Genomic DNA, 21769 nt, shown 5'->3' on the forward strand with positions numbered 1-21769 from the left:
CAGGTGGCACAGTGGTGCCCTGTGCCCTGTAGTTACGCGTGGTATTGCTGGGATACGGCGTGAATCCAGTGCCGAGATGACGTTTGACAACGCGAGGTGCAGGTGCCGTGTGACGTTCTGTAACATGATGACTCGTGGAAGCAATGGGCTTTTGCTGTCTGGCTCGTGAATTCCTTACAGAAGGCCTTTGGGCCTTTTGCCACACTGTAGATCTTGGCCTAACTTACCCAAAGCTCTGTTGCATTAAGTTTGAGTTGCACTTCTTGACAATGCAGTGGCTTAGCAGCGAGGACATGGGCTACTACTGGTTCATTTTGTGTTACTTTTTAATGCCACTAGCATCCTTGAATGAACCATAGCCCAGTGTATGAATTGTGTCTTGGTTTTAAGGTGGTTCTTATCACTTAGTCTATTCCACACTTAAAATTCCAATTTTCTCAGTTCCTTAACTAGAGAATATAGATAGTCTCTTCTAGTTTATGTTTCTGAGTTCTGCAAAAGGATCTATATAAATGCACTCAAAGCTAAGCCACCATCTTCATTAAAATTAATCGTATGTAAAGTTCCTGTATGAGTAAGATCTTGATGAAATGCTCAACCATATGGTAATAACCCATTCTAGATTACCTATAGAATTTACTGAATTCTAATAAATTGTATCAACATTTGAGAACAGTTTACTTAACATGGAAGAACTGTGTAAGACACAAGAGTGAGTAGTGTTTGTTCGAGTTGTTCCCTAATTATTCTAAGTAAAGTGGTTGCCAAAGTGGATAAAATACATTCATAAGGTTTGTTTTATTTTTGAACTGATTGTTATTAAAAGCATTAAAGAATTTGGCAGTGTCCTTTCTTCTCTAAGAGATTTATTAAAGTTGATACTCAAAATGTGTGACTAGTACAAAGGTATGTGATTGTATCCAGTTATTTCACATACATTAAGTATTTACTGAATGCTGTTAATTCATTGCTAGATATAGTCACCACTATTGCAAGTTCTTGGAGATTATATATATAAAATGTGTGCTCTTCTCTTTCTTAGCCCGGGTGTTTTGAAAGAACTATCAGTATGGAAGATAACGAGATCAGTTATAGTAATGAAGAAGAACAAAAATCTCTTCCACGATTTCTGGAAGAGGAAGAAAAAGATGACAAATCTGGTCCGTTCTCTAATGTGAAAAAACACTGGGAAGGTGAAAATGATAACTTGTTTTGATAACTTACAAAAAACTAGCATTGACATGTCTTCTAATTTAATAATTTGGAACAGTACAGTTCTAGAGTAGAATGATGTTCCCAGTAAATGCGATGATTCCGGTAGGTGTTCTCTAGCATTACACTACACAGCTGTAACTAATCCACATCTAACCCATTATTTCTGTAGCAGTAAATTCTCTGCTTTTTACCTCCATAAGCCATTTTGATTCAGAGTTGTTGATGGTGAAAATCTAATATTTGACCGTATATACTTGATTCAGCCGCTCATGCATTGGCATCTTGTGCCACTTGAAGTGCTCTAGACTCTTTCATCTGGCTCCAGAATGGCATAGGTTTTCCACAGATTCAACTCTCTGAAGATGTTGGATAGCCTAAGACATTTAAACTGGCACCAGATACCTCTTAATAGGCAGACAATATCTGTCATTGTGGCCAAAAGTATGTTTCATGATACTATGGGAGGCAACATATCTACCATTTTACAGATTATCATGTGTGGTGTACTGCTGAATGTTGATCTTTATGTTAAAAAGAGTTCTTGGGCTATTCTTATTGTCATTTTCTTGATCGTGTAAATACTTAAAAAGGTTTTTCTGTCTTCACAGTGCAGTAGGATAAGGTAGTGTAAGATAAACAAACCGTTGGCCAAAACCTGTCACTATATTAGACCCGCCCTGCTTCTGGTTTGTTTTTTTTTTTTCCACATACATTGGATTGTTGGTGACACTTCCATAATGAAGGCAGAGAGCATTTCCTGTTTTGGTTTGCAGGTGTACAATAGTAGTCCTGTGTGTTTTGCCATGTTTTTTTTTAATACGCTGCAGTAATGCTATAAAATGTCATCTCTGATTTTCCATGTTTTGACTTGACAGCAAGTATATTAGAGCTTTGCATTTTAAAGTTCAAAGTCTCTATTGAACTGTTGGTTTAATATCTATTAGAATACAAGCTTGAAGAAGAGTTGGCTGGTGGTGGCAAGGTGGGAGACACGGATGCTTCTGAAGGAGATCAAGACAAATCTGATTCTAGCATGTAAATAACTTCTTGTTTTGTTACCAGTTCTAACAGTCATTTTCTTTATCATGTTAACTTACCATTTCAAGAGAAGGTTTGGTTAATTCAACTATGCATTTCTTTCAAATTAGTCATAGGCAATATAGACCTTTCCACAAAAATAAATTGAATTGTTTACTATTGGTAAAACAATGAGCTGAGTAAGATAAAGGCAGACTCTGGACACTTGTTAATCTGAAGCCATTGTAGCCATGTACATATAACACAATGATTACACCACATTAATGTGGGCTAATTGACTCTCCTCAAAGGAGCATGACACTGACCAATTTACACTTCTTCTAAAACCCAGCCAGCTCTTTGTAATAGTATGTAGTGTCATGTTCATATCCCTCTGTACTTGTAGAACATCAGGAGCTGTTGGAAAAAAGAGAAGTCTGCTGAAGAATATCAGTGTTGGATTTTAAGTGGTTTTTTTTAATATATACAGAGTTTTGTACCACAGTGTGAAGTCAATTAGCACAGAATTGGTATGGTAGGTTAGTACTGCGTTGATTTTACAAGTAGGTGGTACAGTGCATTTATTCCTGAAGAAAAAAATCTACATGTAACAGAGGTCATGCATGAAAAGGAATTTGGTGGTTTGAATGTGGCCTTAAGTAGTTGCTGCTCTCTTCACAAAGATCAAAGCACAGTTCATCTTGCTTTGACAAGACTATTAATCTCTGCCCTTGAATGACCTGGCATAGGGTTATAAGGCATGATGAAAAGCTCAAATAATGCTTATTAATATATGTATATGGGAAGTTGCATAGCACATATGCCAGTAAATGCTGACAGTATTACCATTATCAACAGAGAAACTCAAAATACACCAAAATAATTAAAAAAGACAACCAACCAAACCTTCAGACCTCTTCTTCCTACATGTTTAACCAGACCAAAATGATAAAAGAGATTAGCTCGCCCCACAAACTGATCAGCTGTATATAGTATGTTTTAAACTAGTTTAGAATGTTCCCTTTAAAGCTTTAAACTATTGTTCAGGAAGACTAGTATTTGCAAACCCTAGGGGTCACAGGCATTTAAAAAAAAAGACATAATTAATGCATTAAACCTGGGTATACATGTTCAGTGTTAGATAGCCAAGCCTAAAAATCTTGGCTTAAGTGCGTGCATGTAAACTTCTTGTACAGAATATGTTAATTTGTTTTCTGTATTTATACTGGTCATATTTGTAACAGTTCTGCTAGAATAAAACGGAAGACAATTAACCTACAAATGCATAAGTGGATGACATACAAACTTCACATAACTTTTCAATTTCTCATTATGTTTTCATTGTTAATTGTGTGTTTCAATTCAAAGGGAAAACTTGGAGCACTATTTGGGTGATATTAATAATATGCAGACTATGAAGTATACAGGTATCCTACCCTTACAGAGAAACCTAAAAGATCTCAACGACATAGCCAAAGAAAAGGAACTTATGGTACAAAAGGCCAGGTTAGTGTTAAAGCGAACATAATCCATCAGCATAAATAACCATGAAATACTGGGGTACTTACAGAATTTTTTCATGAAAGTTACGTGATGCAAACACTTGTCTAATATAATATATTCAGTATATCCCTGAACCCTTGTAAAGGATTAAGGATCAAGGATAAAAATTAATTACATAATTGAAAAAATGAAACACAATAATGAATGTTAAGAAGAGGTGTTTGGTCTGGGAGATTTACATGCTGATTCCTTTCACTGTTGTCTAAACAATCCTGCTGGTTCAACAGTCAGTTGGAAATATCAAGTGGAAAATTCATTGTAAGTTTCTTAACTGTGATGGAAGTGGTATGTTAGAATGGCATACTTTAAGATAAACACCTGCTGTGAGTATTTTGCTATGTTAAGGTCACAAAGAGGTCTTCAGCAGCAAATATATCTGAAGGTGGCTAACGTAAAAAAATTGCTGTTTATATTGTTGTCACCTTTTTATAATATCTGAACTCCAGATAAGGTCAGATTAAACTCGTTACATTTTTCTGGATTTTTTTGAGAAAATGCTTGAAATGAACAAGGGCTTCTGAAGAACCTCATAATAAGATCTTAAAAAAAAAAGTGGGATGGTGGTGGGGAGTTGGGAGGGTTGAAGGAATCCTAGCTGTGAATCTTGCCCCTCAAAGGAGGAGTTTCATGGGAAAGAGTAAAGAACTTATAAAATATAAATAATCTGTTTGTTTCTTGCAGAGACAAGCTGACTACCTGTCAGCTGCGGATCAAGATGCTAGCAAAGCAGCTGGAGTATGTAGACATTGAAATAGAGAAAGAGGAGGAGGCTGGCAATGTGTAGGTAGAGAGTATTTCTGCATACCAGAGATTACAGGCATCCACTATGTTTATCTGTGTAACTAATGAGATAAACTTTCCTGTTTTCATCTCTTCATGCTATTGAACAGTTGATGGAATTTTTAAGCACATATGTTAAAGGTGTTAATGGATCAGTGATGAAACCCATTGCCATTCTTAGGTTAAGATGTGACTGCATGAGCTTGGAAGGCTATTCTGATAGAAGAGTATTGCACTTCCAGCTAGTGAGCATAGAAATGCATTCACTCCCGTGCTGGTGAACAGTAATGTTGCAGTCACTTTCAGGTTGACATATTTTCAGCAATAATTCCTCCTTTTGAAATAAAGAATAATAGTGTATTGGCTTAAGAATCATTGATCTCTATGCTTTCTGGTCTAAAGGTAGTATTCTGTTAGGTAAATCAGTGCAGAAAGAGGTGGAAACCTAGGAATGGGTGGGAAAGAAGCATGTATTTTAAAATATAACAACAACTGGTTATTAAATCAGCCTAGCCTACTACTGTCAATTATGTTTATCAGGGTCTCAATCATTTCTATTTACTATGATGAACCAACATCAATGTGCTATGGCAGTTTTAGAGGCTGTGGTTTTGCTTCTGGTAACTATTACAATCATGATTTTTATATATATGCCATTTCTTTTTCTGTTTTTTGTTTGGTTTTATTTTAATGTTGTGAAATGCATGAATGCCTTTCAGGAGTAGTCCTGCATACAGGAGCTGTTCTGAAACACACTTGCTATAAAGTGGGAGGCAATCTACTGTACTCTTCACATTTGGTTTAAATAGAAAGAAGTGGGTGGCTTGTGTACCAGGAACCAGTGTACTGTGAACAAACTTTGCAGCTGCATTTTATGACCTGTGTTAATCTTCAAGTTAGTATATCAATGAATGATAGAATAATAAAGGTAGGTTAACTGCCAAAATGGAACAGCTGCTTAAACAAAATGATGAGTTGAGTGCTAATGAGACTCCTGTGATGGGTGCTAGTACTCCCTGTTCAGGATCTCAAAGAGACAGTAACAAAAACCACCAAAGACAAAAAAGCATTGTAGAAGTATTCATGCTTATGATGGGTTGAGTTGTGAGGTCTAGATATGCAGAAAAATAGCAATTCTCACAATCTATTATATTTAGTAAGTGAATAGTGGAGTAAGAAGACTTGATAAATTTCTGGCTTATGAAGCTCAAAGGCATCATGTTCTAGCAATAATGAAAATACTAGCTACCATTAGCATTACTGATGGCCAATAGAAAAATGTTGAAGTTAGAGTAGTAAGTGCAGGTAGAAGATCCATTCCCAATTTTCATTTTGAGGAAGGGAGCTTATGTTGAATATAATTAGTTCACTGTCTGTTAATTCTGTAATATACTGTCTATTAGTTTTCCTGGGTAGAGAAGACCAAGGAAAATAAACAACTGTATGGCAACGCTGCCATTGTAGGCAAAGTACATGGAATATTGTAATGCCATTTTTCAAGCAAAATCAGTCTAGGTTCCCTAGGTTTGCCTAAACTTATTTGCATTAATAATACTACTTTTATCAGCTTGAGAAATGAATAGTCAGCTTAAGCTACTGGTCAGTGCTTTTGAAATAAATACTCCTCTGTAAATTTCAGCCGATGTGTAATAGTTTAAAGAAAGCAAGCTATGCCTTTGAATGAAGGATAGGCACTTAGAAGGCCAAATAAGAGACTGCATAAATTAATGGAATTCTAATACATAAATCTCAATCTCAAAGCTGAGATTTATTGTTGCGGGGGGGGGGGTTAACCTTTATTAGTTTCAATTTCTTTCTGATTTTTTTTCTTCTTAATGTTAACAGCGCAGCCTTGTCCCGCCTTCAGGCAATGCACAGACGACTGTGCACTGAATTGGAGGAAGAGAAGGATTTTGAGCTGAAAATTGCTTTGACACTAAAAGAAAACACGTAAGTGAGGGAATGAGAAAACAGTGTGATGGGAGTCAGTCTTTATTATGGTCTTCATATGCTGTTTAATGGATTCAAAAGTTAATGACTACAGAAGTTGCTTGTAAATACTGAACTACATAATTTGAGGTCATATGAGATTAACTGCAAGGCAAAGGATCTTGAGAGCAATTTTTAGCCTGAACAGTTCATTGCTTAGGAAATTGGTTGCTGTGGCTCAGCTCCTGAGTTAGTTTTGCACACATAAATGAAGTTTTGGTTTTATTTGGCATTGTGCATACATTGTGGACCTAAACAGGTCTCATTTTACATGGAAAATAAGCTGGACTAAAGTCAACTTGTCTGTGATATTGATTTCAGAATGAGCATAAACACTTCTAATTTATGCTTCTTAGTGGTTTTTATGGGACATAAAGGAAAAGATTGAAATTGAGAATGATGGAGACGTTGTAGTGGTACTGTGTATTTTTATGCTAAGCTAATATTGCTGCTTGTAATTGATTATTCACACATACTAAGTTATTTATTTATATAGGACAGAATAAAACTGTCTTTCGCAGAAGGCAAGTGTGCTTGTATTTTGGCACCAGAGGTACAACTACTAATGCCACCACATCAAAGGAGGAACACAAGCACGAGCTTATAGACGTGATTAACCAGAATACAGTATGTTCTGCTGCAGTGTTGTATAATAGCTTAAAAATGCTTGTTTATTGTGTGATTAGCAATAAGTATATTAATCTGTTTAGATGTGTCCCTATCATATCTAAATTCCTTCAGCAAAATGTAGAAGAACAAAAGCTATCGCCTGTCCCTGAAGTTATTTACTGTTGAAGAAAAAGCTATTTTTCTAATTTTTCTTGGTTTCCATATTTTCTGCTGGATAAATAGGAATTTGGGAAACAGAACCTTGAGCTTTATTTTTTTACTTTTTTTTAATGATATTTTTGATGTCTTTAAAATGAGATCTACTATTAGATGTGAGCCTTGGTCTGAAAGGTACGATACCTGTGTCAGTAACAGGGTATGATTTTTTAATTTAAAAAATAAACAAAAACATGGCTAGATTTTAATTTTTATGATAGAGCCTGACTTACTCAATAGCCTGAAGTAAGTGAAAGAATGTCAGCATTTCAGTAAAAACAGCTCACACTTTTTTTTAAAGGCTTGAGATGTGGCAAATAGAAACTGAGCAGGGAAAATATGAAATCTTCCATGAACAACTTAAAAAAGATGAGGAGGAGCTAGAGATGCAATACCAAGAACGAGCCAAAGAGCGGATTTGGAAGGAAAAAATAGCAGCACTGCGAGCAGAAGAAAATCGGTGGTCTAGAGAAAAGTAAGCTCCTATAAGTCAGACTCTGCTTCCTTTCTCTGTCTTATTTTTAGCCAATTCACTATTTAAGGTGTTGAGAAGATTAGCTAATTCAAATACCAGTGGTATTGTGTTTCTTAGCTGGGTGTTGCTTCAGGAATATTTTATGAGGAAATGGAATTAAAATAAGAATTACCCACCGTCTTGCAGTTATGCAGGGCAAGATTTCTGATCTATGAAAACAAACTTACTAAAGACAAAAACTGTGAATACTTTTTGTCTAAGGAAATGAAGTTTATTAGATCAGTCTAACTGCATGTGTCTGTGTTGTGATTGACTGCCAGGACCCTCTCAACTTAGATCGGGTTCCCCAGATTTCTTGAAGATACCAGTTTATCGATTTGTCTATAGGTTTTGTGAAAACAAGAGACTGGGGGGGGTGGGAAGGGGAGGGAAAGACTCATTTCAGCACATATTAATGAACTCCCCAACACACCCTTAGATGTCATTGTGTTGAAATCAAGGTCTCCTTAGTCCTGCTGCAACTGTAGATTTGCCTGTGTTTTGTAGAAAAGAAGAGGAAGCCCAGAAACAATATGAAGAAAGGCATAAAAAAATGCGTGAAGATGCCAAAAGGAACAATGAAAAAGCAGTCCGCTTCCTGAGAAAAAGCATGGCAAGGTTGTTGTTCACTCTTTTTCTGTCCTTGTACATTCTCTGGTGTACAATACTTTATCCTTTTTTCTTTGAAAAATGATAGTTTTTCTGCTAGGTGTGTCTTCTGTTACACTTGGAAATCTTCTGCCACAGTGCCAGTGCTGTGAAGCCTTTAAATCTTACATGGCACAAAAGCACTTGAAAAGAAGAAATACACTTAACTGTCCTAGTATGGTCTTCAGAGTCCCTATAACTGAAGGGACCGTCTTTTTGATGAAATGTAGAAGTGTCTGACTACTTGTAGGCATTAATAATGGTTTGAAACCATTTTATATATGTGTGTGTTTTGTTAACTGAAGTAGTTTGAAGTAGTATAACTAAATCCCAGTTTGAAACTTGCACTCTGCTGTTGTATATTCCCTCTGAAATGTGGTAAAAAAAGCTTTCTTGCTGTCTGGTAAAATTGGTTGATAGGTCATTTCTTTGTGCTCCTGTTCTTTTCTGGTTGATGGTAAATTAAATGTTCTCTTCATAGGTTTATGTTTGTATAGTTACTCTGTTGTTGAATTATTTTGCTGCTAAAGAAGCTATGAACATTTGTTACTTACTTTTATGTGTATATTAGGACTTAATTGAAAAATTATTGAAATTATTGTACTATTTTGTGTTGGTTTATTTTTCATTAGATGGCATGTGCAAACTTACAATAATTAAGAACAACAAACAACCAAATAGATTTTTTTTTTTCCTGTAACGTATCAAATATATCGCTCTTATTAATTTTTTTCTAGTTTACCATTATATTAGCTGGAATACTCTCCGACTTGATTCATGCCCACATGTTTCTAGCTTTTAGAATTTGTAGGGTTTATTTTTAGCTTGAGTACAAGTGGCTAGCTCGTATAAAGTTCACTATGTAATTGTTTAGATATTGGTTATATGAGCAACACCTGAATTCTTACATTGTTTTTAGCAACTAGACATATGTCATAATGTGGGACACATTCTTCATATGCAAAAAAAAAAAAAAAAAGTTGTTGAGCAAACTAGTTGAAAGCCTGTTGGCACTTTTAAGTTGAGTGGTACTGTATATAGAAGAGTCTTCCAACTGTTCCACTTTACCCACACCCAGTATCATAGTAAACACAGAAGCTTACAGGAAGAATGGTGACATTGACAATTACTACTTGTCAGGCTAAACATTCTAATACTAAAAGCTTTCCAGGATACAAGCCTGAAAGATTTTACTTTGCTTACAGAATTCATGAAAAAAATGCAAAGGAAGAAGTGAAAACTCAGGAGCATATGGAGAGAAGGATACAAGCTGTGCTTTCCCTGAAAAACAGCATAACTTCCAATAGGGTACTGCTGCTGTGGCTTAGATGGGGAATGAAGAAAATTACTTGTTAGACTGCTAGATTTTAATGAAGTAATTTCAGTTTTCATTGTAGAATTGTTGTGTGATGTTGTTGGTTCACCAACGAAATCTCTTTTGAAACTGGGGAGAATTTAACTGTAGGAGTAATGGCGTTAGATTTGTACGGGCAGATTTTGACACTTCTGCTTATGGAGAACAATTCTGTCAACAATCTAGTTGTTCGGGTAGCTCTCTTGAAAATAATGCATACTACAAAAAAGTTCTCTGAAAACTTCTCCAGAAGTATTTCCAGTTATATGGATCCCAGTGCAGAAATACTTCATATGGAGAAAACATCTGGAAGAAAAACAGTTACTTAAGAGTTTAAATAATATAAATTAGGAATTTCTGAGCTATGTTACTTTGCTCTTCTACTTATGTTCTGTAGAATCTGAAGGAATTGTCTCAATTTAATACTGATTTGTTTAGAACTGTATCTTTCCACATTGCTTAAAATGTGTAGCATCTTAAGGGCAGGCTAGAAGGGTAAAGAAGTAGCCCTGACCTAGTGAGAGCTTTCTGCATCTCAGCACACCATGACTATTTTATATTAAAAACAGTAAGTTCTACTTCATAGAAATCTACCACAAATTTATACTTGGATAAGGGAACCAACACTAGATTCTTTGTTTTATATTCTTTAATATGTGAATCAAATGTGTAACTGTGGTTTGTATGGCTTCATAGGAAAAACTCCGAGCTCTCCAGGTTTCGAAAAAAGCAATGGCCTTGGAGGCAAAGAAGCAGGAGATGAAAATGAGGGAAGCTGTCCTAGCAGAAGGAGGCAATGTTGCCAAGGAAATTTTTCTCCAAAAGCGATTGCTAGAGCATGAAAAAAGGAAACAGTAAGTATTCATATCAATATCACTCTCAGCTGCTTACTGATGCTCATGCAGGAATATACTGGAGCTCTTGATCAGATTCTGGAAACATAACACCTGTGATGCCGTGTCAAGGGAGTGAACTCATTCTTATTCTTTGTATGTGTGATATTTGTATAGTCTGTCTTAAGCAACTTGAACTTGTAGCTTAGGTATTGCTCAGAGAGCCCATGTTCTATGATTAGTGCAAAGAAGATAAAATTACTCTGGGGGAAAATTCAGTGAACCTAAACTGTATGCCTGAAGTAACTGTACTTCTGCATTTACTGAACACTGTCCTTATACAAATTAAATATCTTGCTTAGGCTTTTAGAGACAGTCTCTGTAAGATTGCACTGCAGTAAGGGCAGAAGCAAGTTATTCTCCTTTGTGCTTTTTTTTAAATTGAAATTAATCCTCTGCCTTTGTAGTAAAGTTGATAGGATTGTGCCTGTATCTCATCTGCTCCAGTGCAAAACTTAATTATTGTTTTTAACCACTTATGAAGATGAATTTGAGATAAGGTACAAAACAGAGGGTGACTGAGGTATGTGTTTCTGCATGCTGGCTCTGCCACAAAGGCAGTAACCTGTAGCAAATGTTAGATACTTAATAAGTCTTAAGTTTTAACTAAATAAAGTTTCAGTCTTGCTAGCTGCGTAGCATCACTTCTGCTATCCCTAAATATGTTCTAAAAATACTGTTACTAAAATAATCATACCAGTTTGTAGAGATCTGCTGGAATACACAACTCTTTAAATTTAATCCTTTTCACCTTGCTTGCTTTCTCCCTTTCACTGGTTCCCTTTGCAGGCCAAGGGACATCACAGTTTGTTAGTCTTAATGTTAATAGTGTCATGTTTCTCACAGCAGTTTTTTTTTCTCAAAACATTTATTTTCTAATTTCAGCTGCCATCCTGCTAATCTGCTGAAGAACTGCCTAGTTATTTCTCCCAGGGCTCTGCCTTTCTCCTTTCCTGTGAAGGGATATTCTCAGTTTTCTCAGAGTATATTTCAGCCTGGATATATATTTCTGAATTATCTGCAAAAGAAAGTAACTACTTAGTCATTAAAACCATTATGTCATTAATCTGTATATCACCTATAAAAAGATTCATAAAGACAAGAACTGATCATAGGAACAGAGAACGGCTTTATACTTAAGGCAGATAGCACTGGGAGTCAGGATACCGTTCCTATGTCTTTGTAACCATGATTAATTTCTTTGTACCATGATTTTTCCAAAAATACATTATAAATACACTGACATTTATCTGCTGCAATGGGACATCGTGAGGCTAAATTCAGACATTAAAGTGCCTCAATAGGCAGTAGCCTGTATTTAAATGAGAGGTGATATTTTCTTTGCTCCTATTTAGAATCAGTAATTATTTATATGGATTAGTTGAAGACATGAAAGTCTATATTAAAAGCCATCATTAGCATGGGTAATATTTGTTGCAGAAAATTGTGTATTAAGCTGCTGGTATTAAAACTGAGATTAAATTATCTACTGTCACCTTTGTTACACTACCCCGTGTGTCGTGGAATTTGTAGTTGTACATAGCTTTGAATTCATATCATCCAAGTTCAGTACTTACGTCCTTACCTTTAACCATCATTCCTGCCTTTATTAAGTCCACTGGATTTCAGATAGGCAGTTTTCTTTAAATAGCTAACTAGGTTAGGAAAATTATTTTAAAACTTTGTTTTCAGTAGCGCTGACTGGTATGCTTTGTCAACTACTCAACTTCTAAAACACTGTAATTGTGTATATTTAGTCAGAAAAAATGTATAAATAGCCTCTAAATTGCCTGGTGTCTTGACACACATTATTACTGTACCCAGTTTAAAGACTCGCTGTTTAGCTTAAAAGCTCAAAAGAAACTGTGGTTAATATTATTAGTAAACATTCATGGTTGGTTTAATATTTATTAAAACATTGGATTACAGAGCTTGTAGAGAACAGCAGAAGTCAAGAAAAATTGAGATTGTATCTCAAATTTTGCAAGAAAAAGCTTCTGTTCACAAGCAGGAAAAAAGTCAGTCCTGTACTAAGGCAATTAAGAGTGGTGGTAAACTTGAGGATTCTTTACTGTGGAAAACGAAAACGTGGCAATATATTGAGAAGACCTGCAAACAATCATCTGGAGCAATATCACAGGTAAACAAAGGCCATTAACTGTCTAGATTTTTTTTTTTTTTTTTGTGAAAGGTGCAAGGAAATGAATTCTTTTGCCTGTGAATACTACAGGCTACAACCAAATACCAGACAGTATAGAACAAGGGGGGAGTAATTTCTCCATTAGATTTCTTAATGACTGTTAATCTCCCTTTTCTTGATTGTTGATGCTTGTATGAATAAAGACATTGTCCTGTTTAGTGTAGGTGTGTTTTTAAGGGCATTTTTAAGGAGAGGTGAATTTTCAAATACATGAATCGCAACAGGCATCAAAAACCATGCAAAGTACCCTGATTTTCTGTTTAATTACCTTCATCCCTGAGTAAGGATTCAGATCAGTTTGTCAGCACAAGAGAAATGTTTCCACTACATTTGAAAGGAGACAGTGGTTCTCTCTAGACATAAGCTTCCTGGATGTTTGGTTGTTTGTTTTTTTTTTTATTCTGTGCAGTATTCCAGGGAGTACTGTCCTGGAAAGTGGAGGTAGAGGGAGTTGAATTCCCTGATGAAACTAGTGGCTTCATGCAATCTTTAGGTATTTCAAAGAAAAAGGGAGAGGTGTTGGTAGAAATAGTCATACTACAACAAAACAACAAAGTCCTTGCTTATCATGTGATACACAAAACAGTCAACAACTACAGATGGTATTCTCATGCCTGAGGACTAGTATACAATATATATAGTATACTCCTATAATATACAATTAATGTCATATAGATGTTTTTAACGTAAAATTTTGTCTGTATTCAGTGTCTTAAGAAGGGATTGACCTAAGATGTCATCTTTGGCCTCTGAGCTTTATAGACCTAGCTTTTATGTATTAAAAGATCTTCTCAAAAAATGTTAACTGTTGAAGTAACTGTCCTCTAGTAATTTTTAACCATATCTTCAAAACTTATGTTCTTTCACAAAAGTTGTGGTGCTCTCCGTCAGCTTGTTCCTTAGCTGGTGGGAGAACTGCTTCTGTAGGAGAGGTTTCTGAAAAAATACCCGATGATGTGCTCTGTGAAAGTGGTGAAGATGAGAGAGACAAGGCCCTAGTGGAACCAGAGTTCCCAGGACTTTGGAGTCAGGAATGTGACTTGCACAAGGTAAATGTTGCAATACCTCTTATTAGAAATAGGGAAGAAAAAAAAAGTGGATGAGATCCCTTTGTAATGGACTCATTGTGAAGTTAGTCTCTACAAAACTTTAACAGTATCCGTGAAAGTATCCTAATGGATTAGAAAAGTTTCATTTGCCTCTCTGATAGTTGTAGATATCTGAAGTAATGACGCTGGCAAGTGCTGTCTTAGGAACCTTGCTTAAAAACACTAATTGTCTATTTTGTTTTTAAAATGCATTTATTACATAGATATAGAAATTCAGATTTGAGAATATCATCAGAGTAATTGCTGTTTGACACTATTCTTGTAGAGTTTGTTCTTTTAAAGAGAAAATACTTCAATTTTGGTTCAGAGATATGTGAAGACATACATCACATCATGTTCACTTGTTTGAGTTTAAAAAAAACTAAATGTGAATTTCTGTTGAGTTGGCAACACAGATTGTATATGGAAACAACTTTTTTTGTACCATACTAGGCAAAGAAAAACATACCTTGTAGTAAATTAATAGTGTTCTATACTCTAAACAGAAGTAAATAATACACTCTTATAGACTGGAATTGTGTAGTTAAGATCTTAAATGTTATTCCAAGGTATATTTGCATATACAGCTTTTTGGAGGTGTAGAAGACCTTTAATAGCAGACTTTATAATCAATCAAAATGAAATAATGTCAGTACATATTCATATACTTGCATGAAAAAAGCACTGTTCCAGTGAAGTTAGCTGATTTTTTTCTGAATGAGTATTTGTTTAAGAAGTTGAGGGGAAAAAACTCTTTAAATGCAGAAGAGATAATGCTGCCATTAAAAACACGATGTCATAGTGTGGGATCATGATAAGCTACAGAACAGACAGCCAAGAATAAATTAAATTCTTCATACAGAAGTTGGGAGGCTGAGTTTGATCTGGAGAGAAACAAAGGCTGATCAGATACAAAAGATTCTATTCGCAGACTTTTCTACTTAGAGCTGTGGATTCTATGATCACACTTACAGTCATGGTGTTTTTTACTGATGTCCCTTATTAGATATCCAAAGAAGAAGGGGATCCAAAGCAGCTGGCTACAACGGTAGTGAAAAAAGAAATTTTTGAGAAAAAAATGGAGGAATTCCAAACGGGAATTTTTCACAAGCAAATAGTGTCTGGTCATGAAGGGAAGGGATGTACTTTCTATAGTAAACCAAGTTGCATTCATTTCAAGGTTAGTGGCCATTCTGCATAGGATCTATAAAGATGATGTATGTATCTACTGTATGTATATACTGATGTCGTGACCAAAATTTTGTTGCACTGGGAAGAAAAAAATATTCTTATTGTCTTTAATTGGTCTTTAGTCAAACCTGAAACAGTACGTGTCTTTTTCTCTAGTAATCTCTTAGGGAAGTTATAGTCAGATTAAATAAACTACTGAATTTATAATTTAGACCTAAGTAGTAAAACTGTTTCCTTTACTAGGGGAATTTAAATATTGCCAGAAATGTGAGCAAATATCTCTGTGTTGTAATTAACAAGTGTACTGTGAGAAATTATAACACTATGCCTAGTTCTTCTTTGTACTTGAAAAGGTTGCTAGTGGGGCACATTCTGTGTCAGAGAAACATGCTGCCAGTCGGCCTGCAGGACTCTTCTTGTCTATGTGTTAATGAATGTGCCCAGGTATACAGCTTTCATGGCACTCTGGTTTTATTAGGAGCCAGGAGCCTGTGCCTTGCACAGAAACAGCAGACCTCCATTGGAAGACAGTGGCACCTAGGTCTGTGTTCAAAAAATCTCTGTTGTCTTTGCCACACAGTCTAAATTGTTAACAACTCCATTAGACCATGGATGTGACATAATGTCTTTGACATTCACTGCAGGAAAAGACAGAGCAACTTGGCACATTAGCTGTGCACAAACCCAGCTAATGTTGCCCCATCCATGAAGCATGAGTTCCCATCTTTATGGGCTGTATGTTTTGAAAGGGTTTGTTTGAAGCAAGGAAATGCTTTACGGGTTTATACAACCCTTTGCATACAGGCCTGCGATCACAGTAGGGACTGTGAGCACAACTTGGTAAAAGCAGTTGGTTTTGTCTTACATGTGTAAATGCTACTTCCTGTAATTCACACCACCTGATATGTTTGGTATTCCAAGGATTTTGATGTTGGTCAAATCTACAAAAAGAAGATAGTTTTGATAAATGCATCCTACAGTGTTAATTTCTGCAGACTAGTGGGAGTCAGTGAGAGGCTCAAGGACTTCATCAGTATTCAGTAAGTAAAAGTCACAGTAGACTAGTTGCTTTTTTTACCTTTGTACCACAACAGGAGATGTAACCAAATTCTGTAGTAAATTAAATAGATTTCAATAAATACATCTAAATTATTATATTGCAATTGTATGAGATGAGGAAAAGAACTGTGTCTCAGAGCTGAGAAGTAAGATGCTTACTAAGCCTGAGCTGCGTGTCATTGGTGTCTAGAGTGGTGATAGCAAGGGACCAGTCCCTAATTTGTGGAAAGCAATACAGACCTGTGGTAACTGCCAGCCCTGAGCAAGTAGAAAGCTTTTTTCAAAAATGTCAGAACCTTTTAAAAAGTGGAAAAGGATCTCATTGTAGGTACAAAGAAGTAAGAGTACCCAAGCTTCTTTCTAGTCCACCACAACAGCCTTTAAGCCTAAGCAAGCCTTTTATACCAGCTGCCATCCTTCATAGTATGATTCACACTAATTTCCAGATTACTGCTGAAGTTTAAATGTGAAGAAGCTGGTGAAATAAAGGAATCTCAGAGCAAAGAGCACTTAAATTGATGTCCTGCGGTCTTTCCCATCAATCCATTCATATAATCCTCATGACAGGTTATATAATTAAGTACTCTGTCCAGCTGAGATTCCAAATTAATCTTCAATGTAGCTATATTGATAGTTTTATTTGACTGTTTGTAAATAAACAAATGGAAGTATCCCCCAGTTGTTTCTTTTTAAGAATAATTCAGAGACTAGCTTTCTCTGGAGATATTCCAAGCCTTTAAAAATACAAAATACTACTTTTCACAACTTGCCTTTATCTAAAAAATGAAGTCAAGAAAATGATATATTTACTTGGAACTCTGTGAAACAAACAAAAATCGTTGGTTGTAGTTTAGCTTAAAAGTGAAGAAATGCTAAAGCTCTTGTTTGTGTGTGTGAAGCTTATTGACAAATAGGAGACATCAGAGAGAATTCATTTGCCTTACATGAAATGTCAAGGTTTCAATTCTTATGGCTGACTGACCTGAAGAAACCGTTTCTGTGACTATTTAGTCATACCCCAGTGAAATAAACAAGTTGTATTACCACAGTAACTGATATCATACTCCAGAGATCATTTTACAGCTCACTACCCACTGCCACTTCGCAGTGATAGATTGCACTTGGAATTTCTAGCTAGCTTAATAAGAAGAATTATGGTGCATAGTTAAGCCATTCCTTGCCCACTTAGTCCCTATAAGAGCACATTGGAATGTGAACGTACTACAGTTCTTGACTGAAAGTAATCGCTTGAGAGCTATAAAATCTGAATCCAGCTGCTGTAGAAGATCTTGCTAAAGATGTTTAATACTTTAGTCACAGATTGAGAGATCATAGAGTCTTTGGGTTGGAAGGACATGCATAATTGACCACAATACAGCAGAGCACTTAAGCTTTTAAACTTGCTGTGGTGCTCAGCTGAATATGAATGTGGTTTTTTGCTTGTTTTGAAATCATGTATGTGGATTTAATTTTGGCCCGTTTATAATATGTGTTTAATTTCTACTTTTTTCTTTTTTTTAAAGTTACTAATCTTCTTTCCTTGATATAATTGCCTTTTCTGGTACTCTCCAAATACAAATGAAACCTGAAGTATTGTGAATAGAATTCACATTCATTTGATATCTGATGAATTAATTCAAATTTTTCAAATAAATTGGTTACCCATATATTTGCCAGATAGATAGCTAGCAAAAATAATCTATAAATCTTATTATGCATTGTCATATTATTAATAAATTGAACAGCACAGATCAAATTTGTAGACATTGGTCTTACACTGTATAATGCTTGTATCTTCTCAAGTAGAACACACATGAATTGTTTCTTACAAAATAGTTTTACCAAGTATTTTGAAAATACCCAGTACATCTAAGCTCTCCTGCTCTCAGCTGTCCCCTAAAGCATTTGCACAGGTAGTTACAGACATAATGCTTGAGAACTGTTATCGATGACAGACCCTGTAGTTGCTAATAAAAAGCTATATTCTAATGGTTAAAATAAGCACTATTGCATCTCCATGCAATGGGAGTCTATTCTTAGCACGGTGGTGTGAGGCAGCTTATGCTCTAAATCATAAATATTTTAGCAAGGTAACATTTGAAATAGAAGGCACTATTCTTAAAGTCTTTCTCAGGTGAAACTACTAGTGATCTGTTCTGAAGGTCAGTACATAGATGCTTATTTCCCTATTAACATTTTAATCCTCTGAATTCTGAACAGTGTTTGCCTTTTTTGTTTGAAAATATTTCATCTTGCTTTTGGTTTTAATTTTGTTTTGATAAAATCGTGATTAGCATGTATGTTCTGTGTTTCAGTATGGCCCAGTTTGCGTAGGTATTCCCCATGGCTAACAACATTTAGTTATCTATTTTGTCTGTCCTCCTTTCTGTTTCTGTCAGGCACAATAGGTCTCCAGGAGTGCCTTAATTTCATTTAGAGTGCAGCTGTGACATTTCTTGTCTTCTGATGGGCATTTTGCTTGCATCACGGAGACCACGAAATGAGGCATTGAAATGAGTGGCAGGTTCTATTCAAGATGATTTTGGTACTGTTTGCAGCAAGGAGCACGTTCGTTCTCTAAGCATTTGCAGCTACCTTCTATATTTCTTTCCTTGTCGTTTCCCGTTTGAACGGGGGAGATGTTACAGAGCAACACTCAGACTGGATAATGGGAGAAGGCTGCTTCCTGGCTGTTAGAACAGGCAATGGGTCCACCCTGTTCCTGATGATATTATTGAGCCTCAGCTTCACCTGTTTGGCTACAGTCTCTTTGTCTGGAGCATGAAGGCAATAATTCTTGCCTTTTAAAAGCACTTTAAGACTTTCTGTGTAAAACCTCAGTAAATAATCAGCCTTTGTAGTTTTACAACTGCAGCAGGGTTCTGTAGCTTTTCATTAATCTGTCACTCATTCTGACATTTCTAAGTAATTAATCTAAGCGGGAGAAAAAATATTTTCAAAAATCTGTCATTGTTACCAGAATAGGAGTTGAATGTTTCATACATAGCTTTAATTTGGAGTTTTATGTTCATTATATCCATAGTTTTGACCCACCTGGCAAAATGTCTGCTGGAATGTCCTGTGAAATCGTGGTAACATTTAGGCCAATGGTAAGTGCACCTGAGTGCTAAGTTACACAGTGATGAGAATCCTAGTTTAATCCACTAGTCTGATTAAAAACATCATTAATTTAATTTCTTAACTGTTAACAAGGAAACAAGCTACATTCCTAGAAAAGGTACTGTTGTACTTGGGCGACTGTGTGTATGTTCCAGCTCTGTTAAATTGTAATAAGGCATAGTCTAAGGGCATGCTTTAGAAAAATACTTGTCACTAAGTACTTTGGAGTATGTTTTGAAACTTAGCTCCAAACGAAAACATTTATAATACTGCCTAGCTCATGTTCGCCAGGCAATTACCCAAGACTGTTTTAAAGTGGATATATAGAATCTGTAGAGACATATTGTAATATGTTACTCAAAGAATGAGTGAAAATATTTTTCATCAGACCACATAGACTAAATCTTTGCAAATAATTTGGTTGGGTTGTTTGTGGTTTTTTTTCCTAGATAAATGAAACTCTGGAAGGAGAAGTCATGTTTATGGCACAGACAGGTTCTTTTTCTGTTCCATTGAAATGTACAGCCAAGAGATGCATTGTAAGTGACTTTTTTAAAGTGTGGTCAGAGTCAGTATAACAACAGTAATAGAAAATGTACGATAGCATAAATGTTATTGAAAATGTTTAGCAAGAGGTATTTATATTTCTTTCTTTTTTCCTTTTAAATGGAGAGTCTCTTTCCAGAAAATGGTTAATTCCTTGGCTTCCCAGATTACACTGAGTTCTATACAAAATTATTTTAATGCATTTACTAAACCATGAACTGTAACTTTAACTTCAGAGTGGAATTAACTGAAGTAGTTCTGTCTAGAAATTGATCACACAATGCTACATTGTGAATGGAGGGAAGACAAATGGTGACTGGAAATGAGCTATCTTTTTCTTCTTGTAATTTTTGGAAATTCCATCCCAGGCCTGCAGTAGTTCATTCTTAACTTTAATTTTCGATGTAGACAAAAATCAAAATATCAGAATATCTTTCTGTCTTTCCTGACATTTATAAAAACCATGTAATCTCTCCTTTTTTCCAGCATCTCAAAATCTTTTGAGATATATACACACACACTGAATTTTAAGCCAAGAACATGATTTTCTTACTGTTAATAGGTGAAACTACATGCAGCACTAATTTTTTTTATGTACCTTAACTTCCTGTGAGCTAACTTGAAGAAAGTATTTGATAAAAGCAACAACTTTTTTTTTAAATTACTTCCTTTACAGCTAAGAGCAGCTTTGGCTTTACAGGCCAAAAGAAATTATAGATGAGAATATACAATGCTAGAGGAAAAAGATTATGCGAAGAAAAACCCAGTATCAGAATAAGACTGGCAAATGCAAACTTTGGGATATACTGGGAGCATACTTAACAATAAAAATAAAAAATAAATTTTAAAAGGCTTTGGACATATGAATGTCTTCCTGGAGTTTGTAGTATTATGTTTCAGTAAATTGGATGAATAAGATTGCATGTAAAGTTTTTTTTACTGGACATTGTAACTTTTGCATGCAGGGACATGAATCAAGAATAATCTGTTACACAGAAAATAGAAGGGGAAAGTAACTGAAAGGTAGTGCACCATAATTATTATATTAGCAATCTAGCGAAGTATTTAAGGATGTGCTTAATTTTAAGCACTTGTAGGAAGCTAGAATTTCACATCAATATTGCGTACGTAAGCCTGACTGTGTATAGGACTCTTTGGTTTTCAATTAAGTTCTTGAAGATGAGAATGTACAATGCAGTAGAAAGCCAGCACATTAATCTTTGATCAGAGGAGTAGTTCTCTTCACCAAGAGAATTCATGCCATCATTGTGTGCTAATTACATGCAGGAACTCCCATTCTTTGTGCCCTGAAAGTGGGAGGTGTTCAGCTGTAAGCAGCAAGCAGCCAAGTTGTCTTCATCTTTTTGATGCTTGAACTTGAATTACAAGCCTTTCATTATCACATACCCAGTTACAAAGTCATTAAAAGTTCTGTATGAAGTAATGTATTACTTTTTAAACTGCTTGTAAACCATGGTAGCTCAAAGAAACAAGACAGGATGTGTTAAACTGATACGTAGGGACTATATGATGTTAAATACTGCTTGCTTCTCAGGTTGATGCTCGTAGAACCATTTTACTGTAACACAAGAGCAACAATGTTGAATTGGTATGTAAATATTACCTACTTCCAGAGTAACTACCTGAAGACTTATGCAAGCTGCCACTATGAACGGCATTTAACCTGTTTTTTTCCATTATTATATAGTGGACTGAAAAGGAAGTGGCTCAGTATAATAGACATTGTTTTAATGAGTTGACTGCTAC

At 35.6% G+C, this 21769-nt stretch overlaps 1 protein-coding gene across 1 annotated transcript in view; it reads left to right on the top strand.

Moving 5' to 3' along the window:
- Window positions 1-1042: 1042 nt before the first annotated feature.
- Window positions 1043-21769, top strand: part of CFAP74 (cilia and flagella associated protein 74) — a gene marked incomplete at both ends in the record, with an annotated part of 47239 nt that continues 26512 nt past the window's right edge. The window contains 15 exon segments of the mRNA XM_010283649.1: window positions 1043-1193; window positions 2160-2250; window positions 3601-3738; window positions 4477-4575; window positions 6421-6525; window positions 7691-7864; window positions 8411-8521; window positions 9757-9859; window positions 10602-10759; window positions 12728-12809; window positions 13871-14047; window positions 15018-15266; window positions 16199-16317; window positions 19380-19446; window positions 19906-19995. Of these exon segments, the coding sequence (XP_010281951.1) occupies window positions 1043-1193; window positions 2160-2250; window positions 3601-3738; window positions 4477-4575; window positions 6421-6525; window positions 7691-7864; window positions 8411-8521; window positions 9757-9859; window positions 10602-10759; window positions 12728-12809; window positions 13871-14047; window positions 15018-15266; window positions 16199-16317; window positions 19380-19446; window positions 19906-19995 (1914 nt within the window).

This window comes from Phaethon lepturus, unplaced genomic scaffold (genome assembly GCF_000687285.1).
Source record: "Phaethon lepturus isolate BGI_N335 unplaced genomic scaffold, ASM68728v1 scaffold8753, whole genome shotgun sequence".
NCBI lineage: Eukaryota > Metazoa > Chordata > Aves > Phaethontiformes > Phaethontidae > Phaethon > Phaethon lepturus.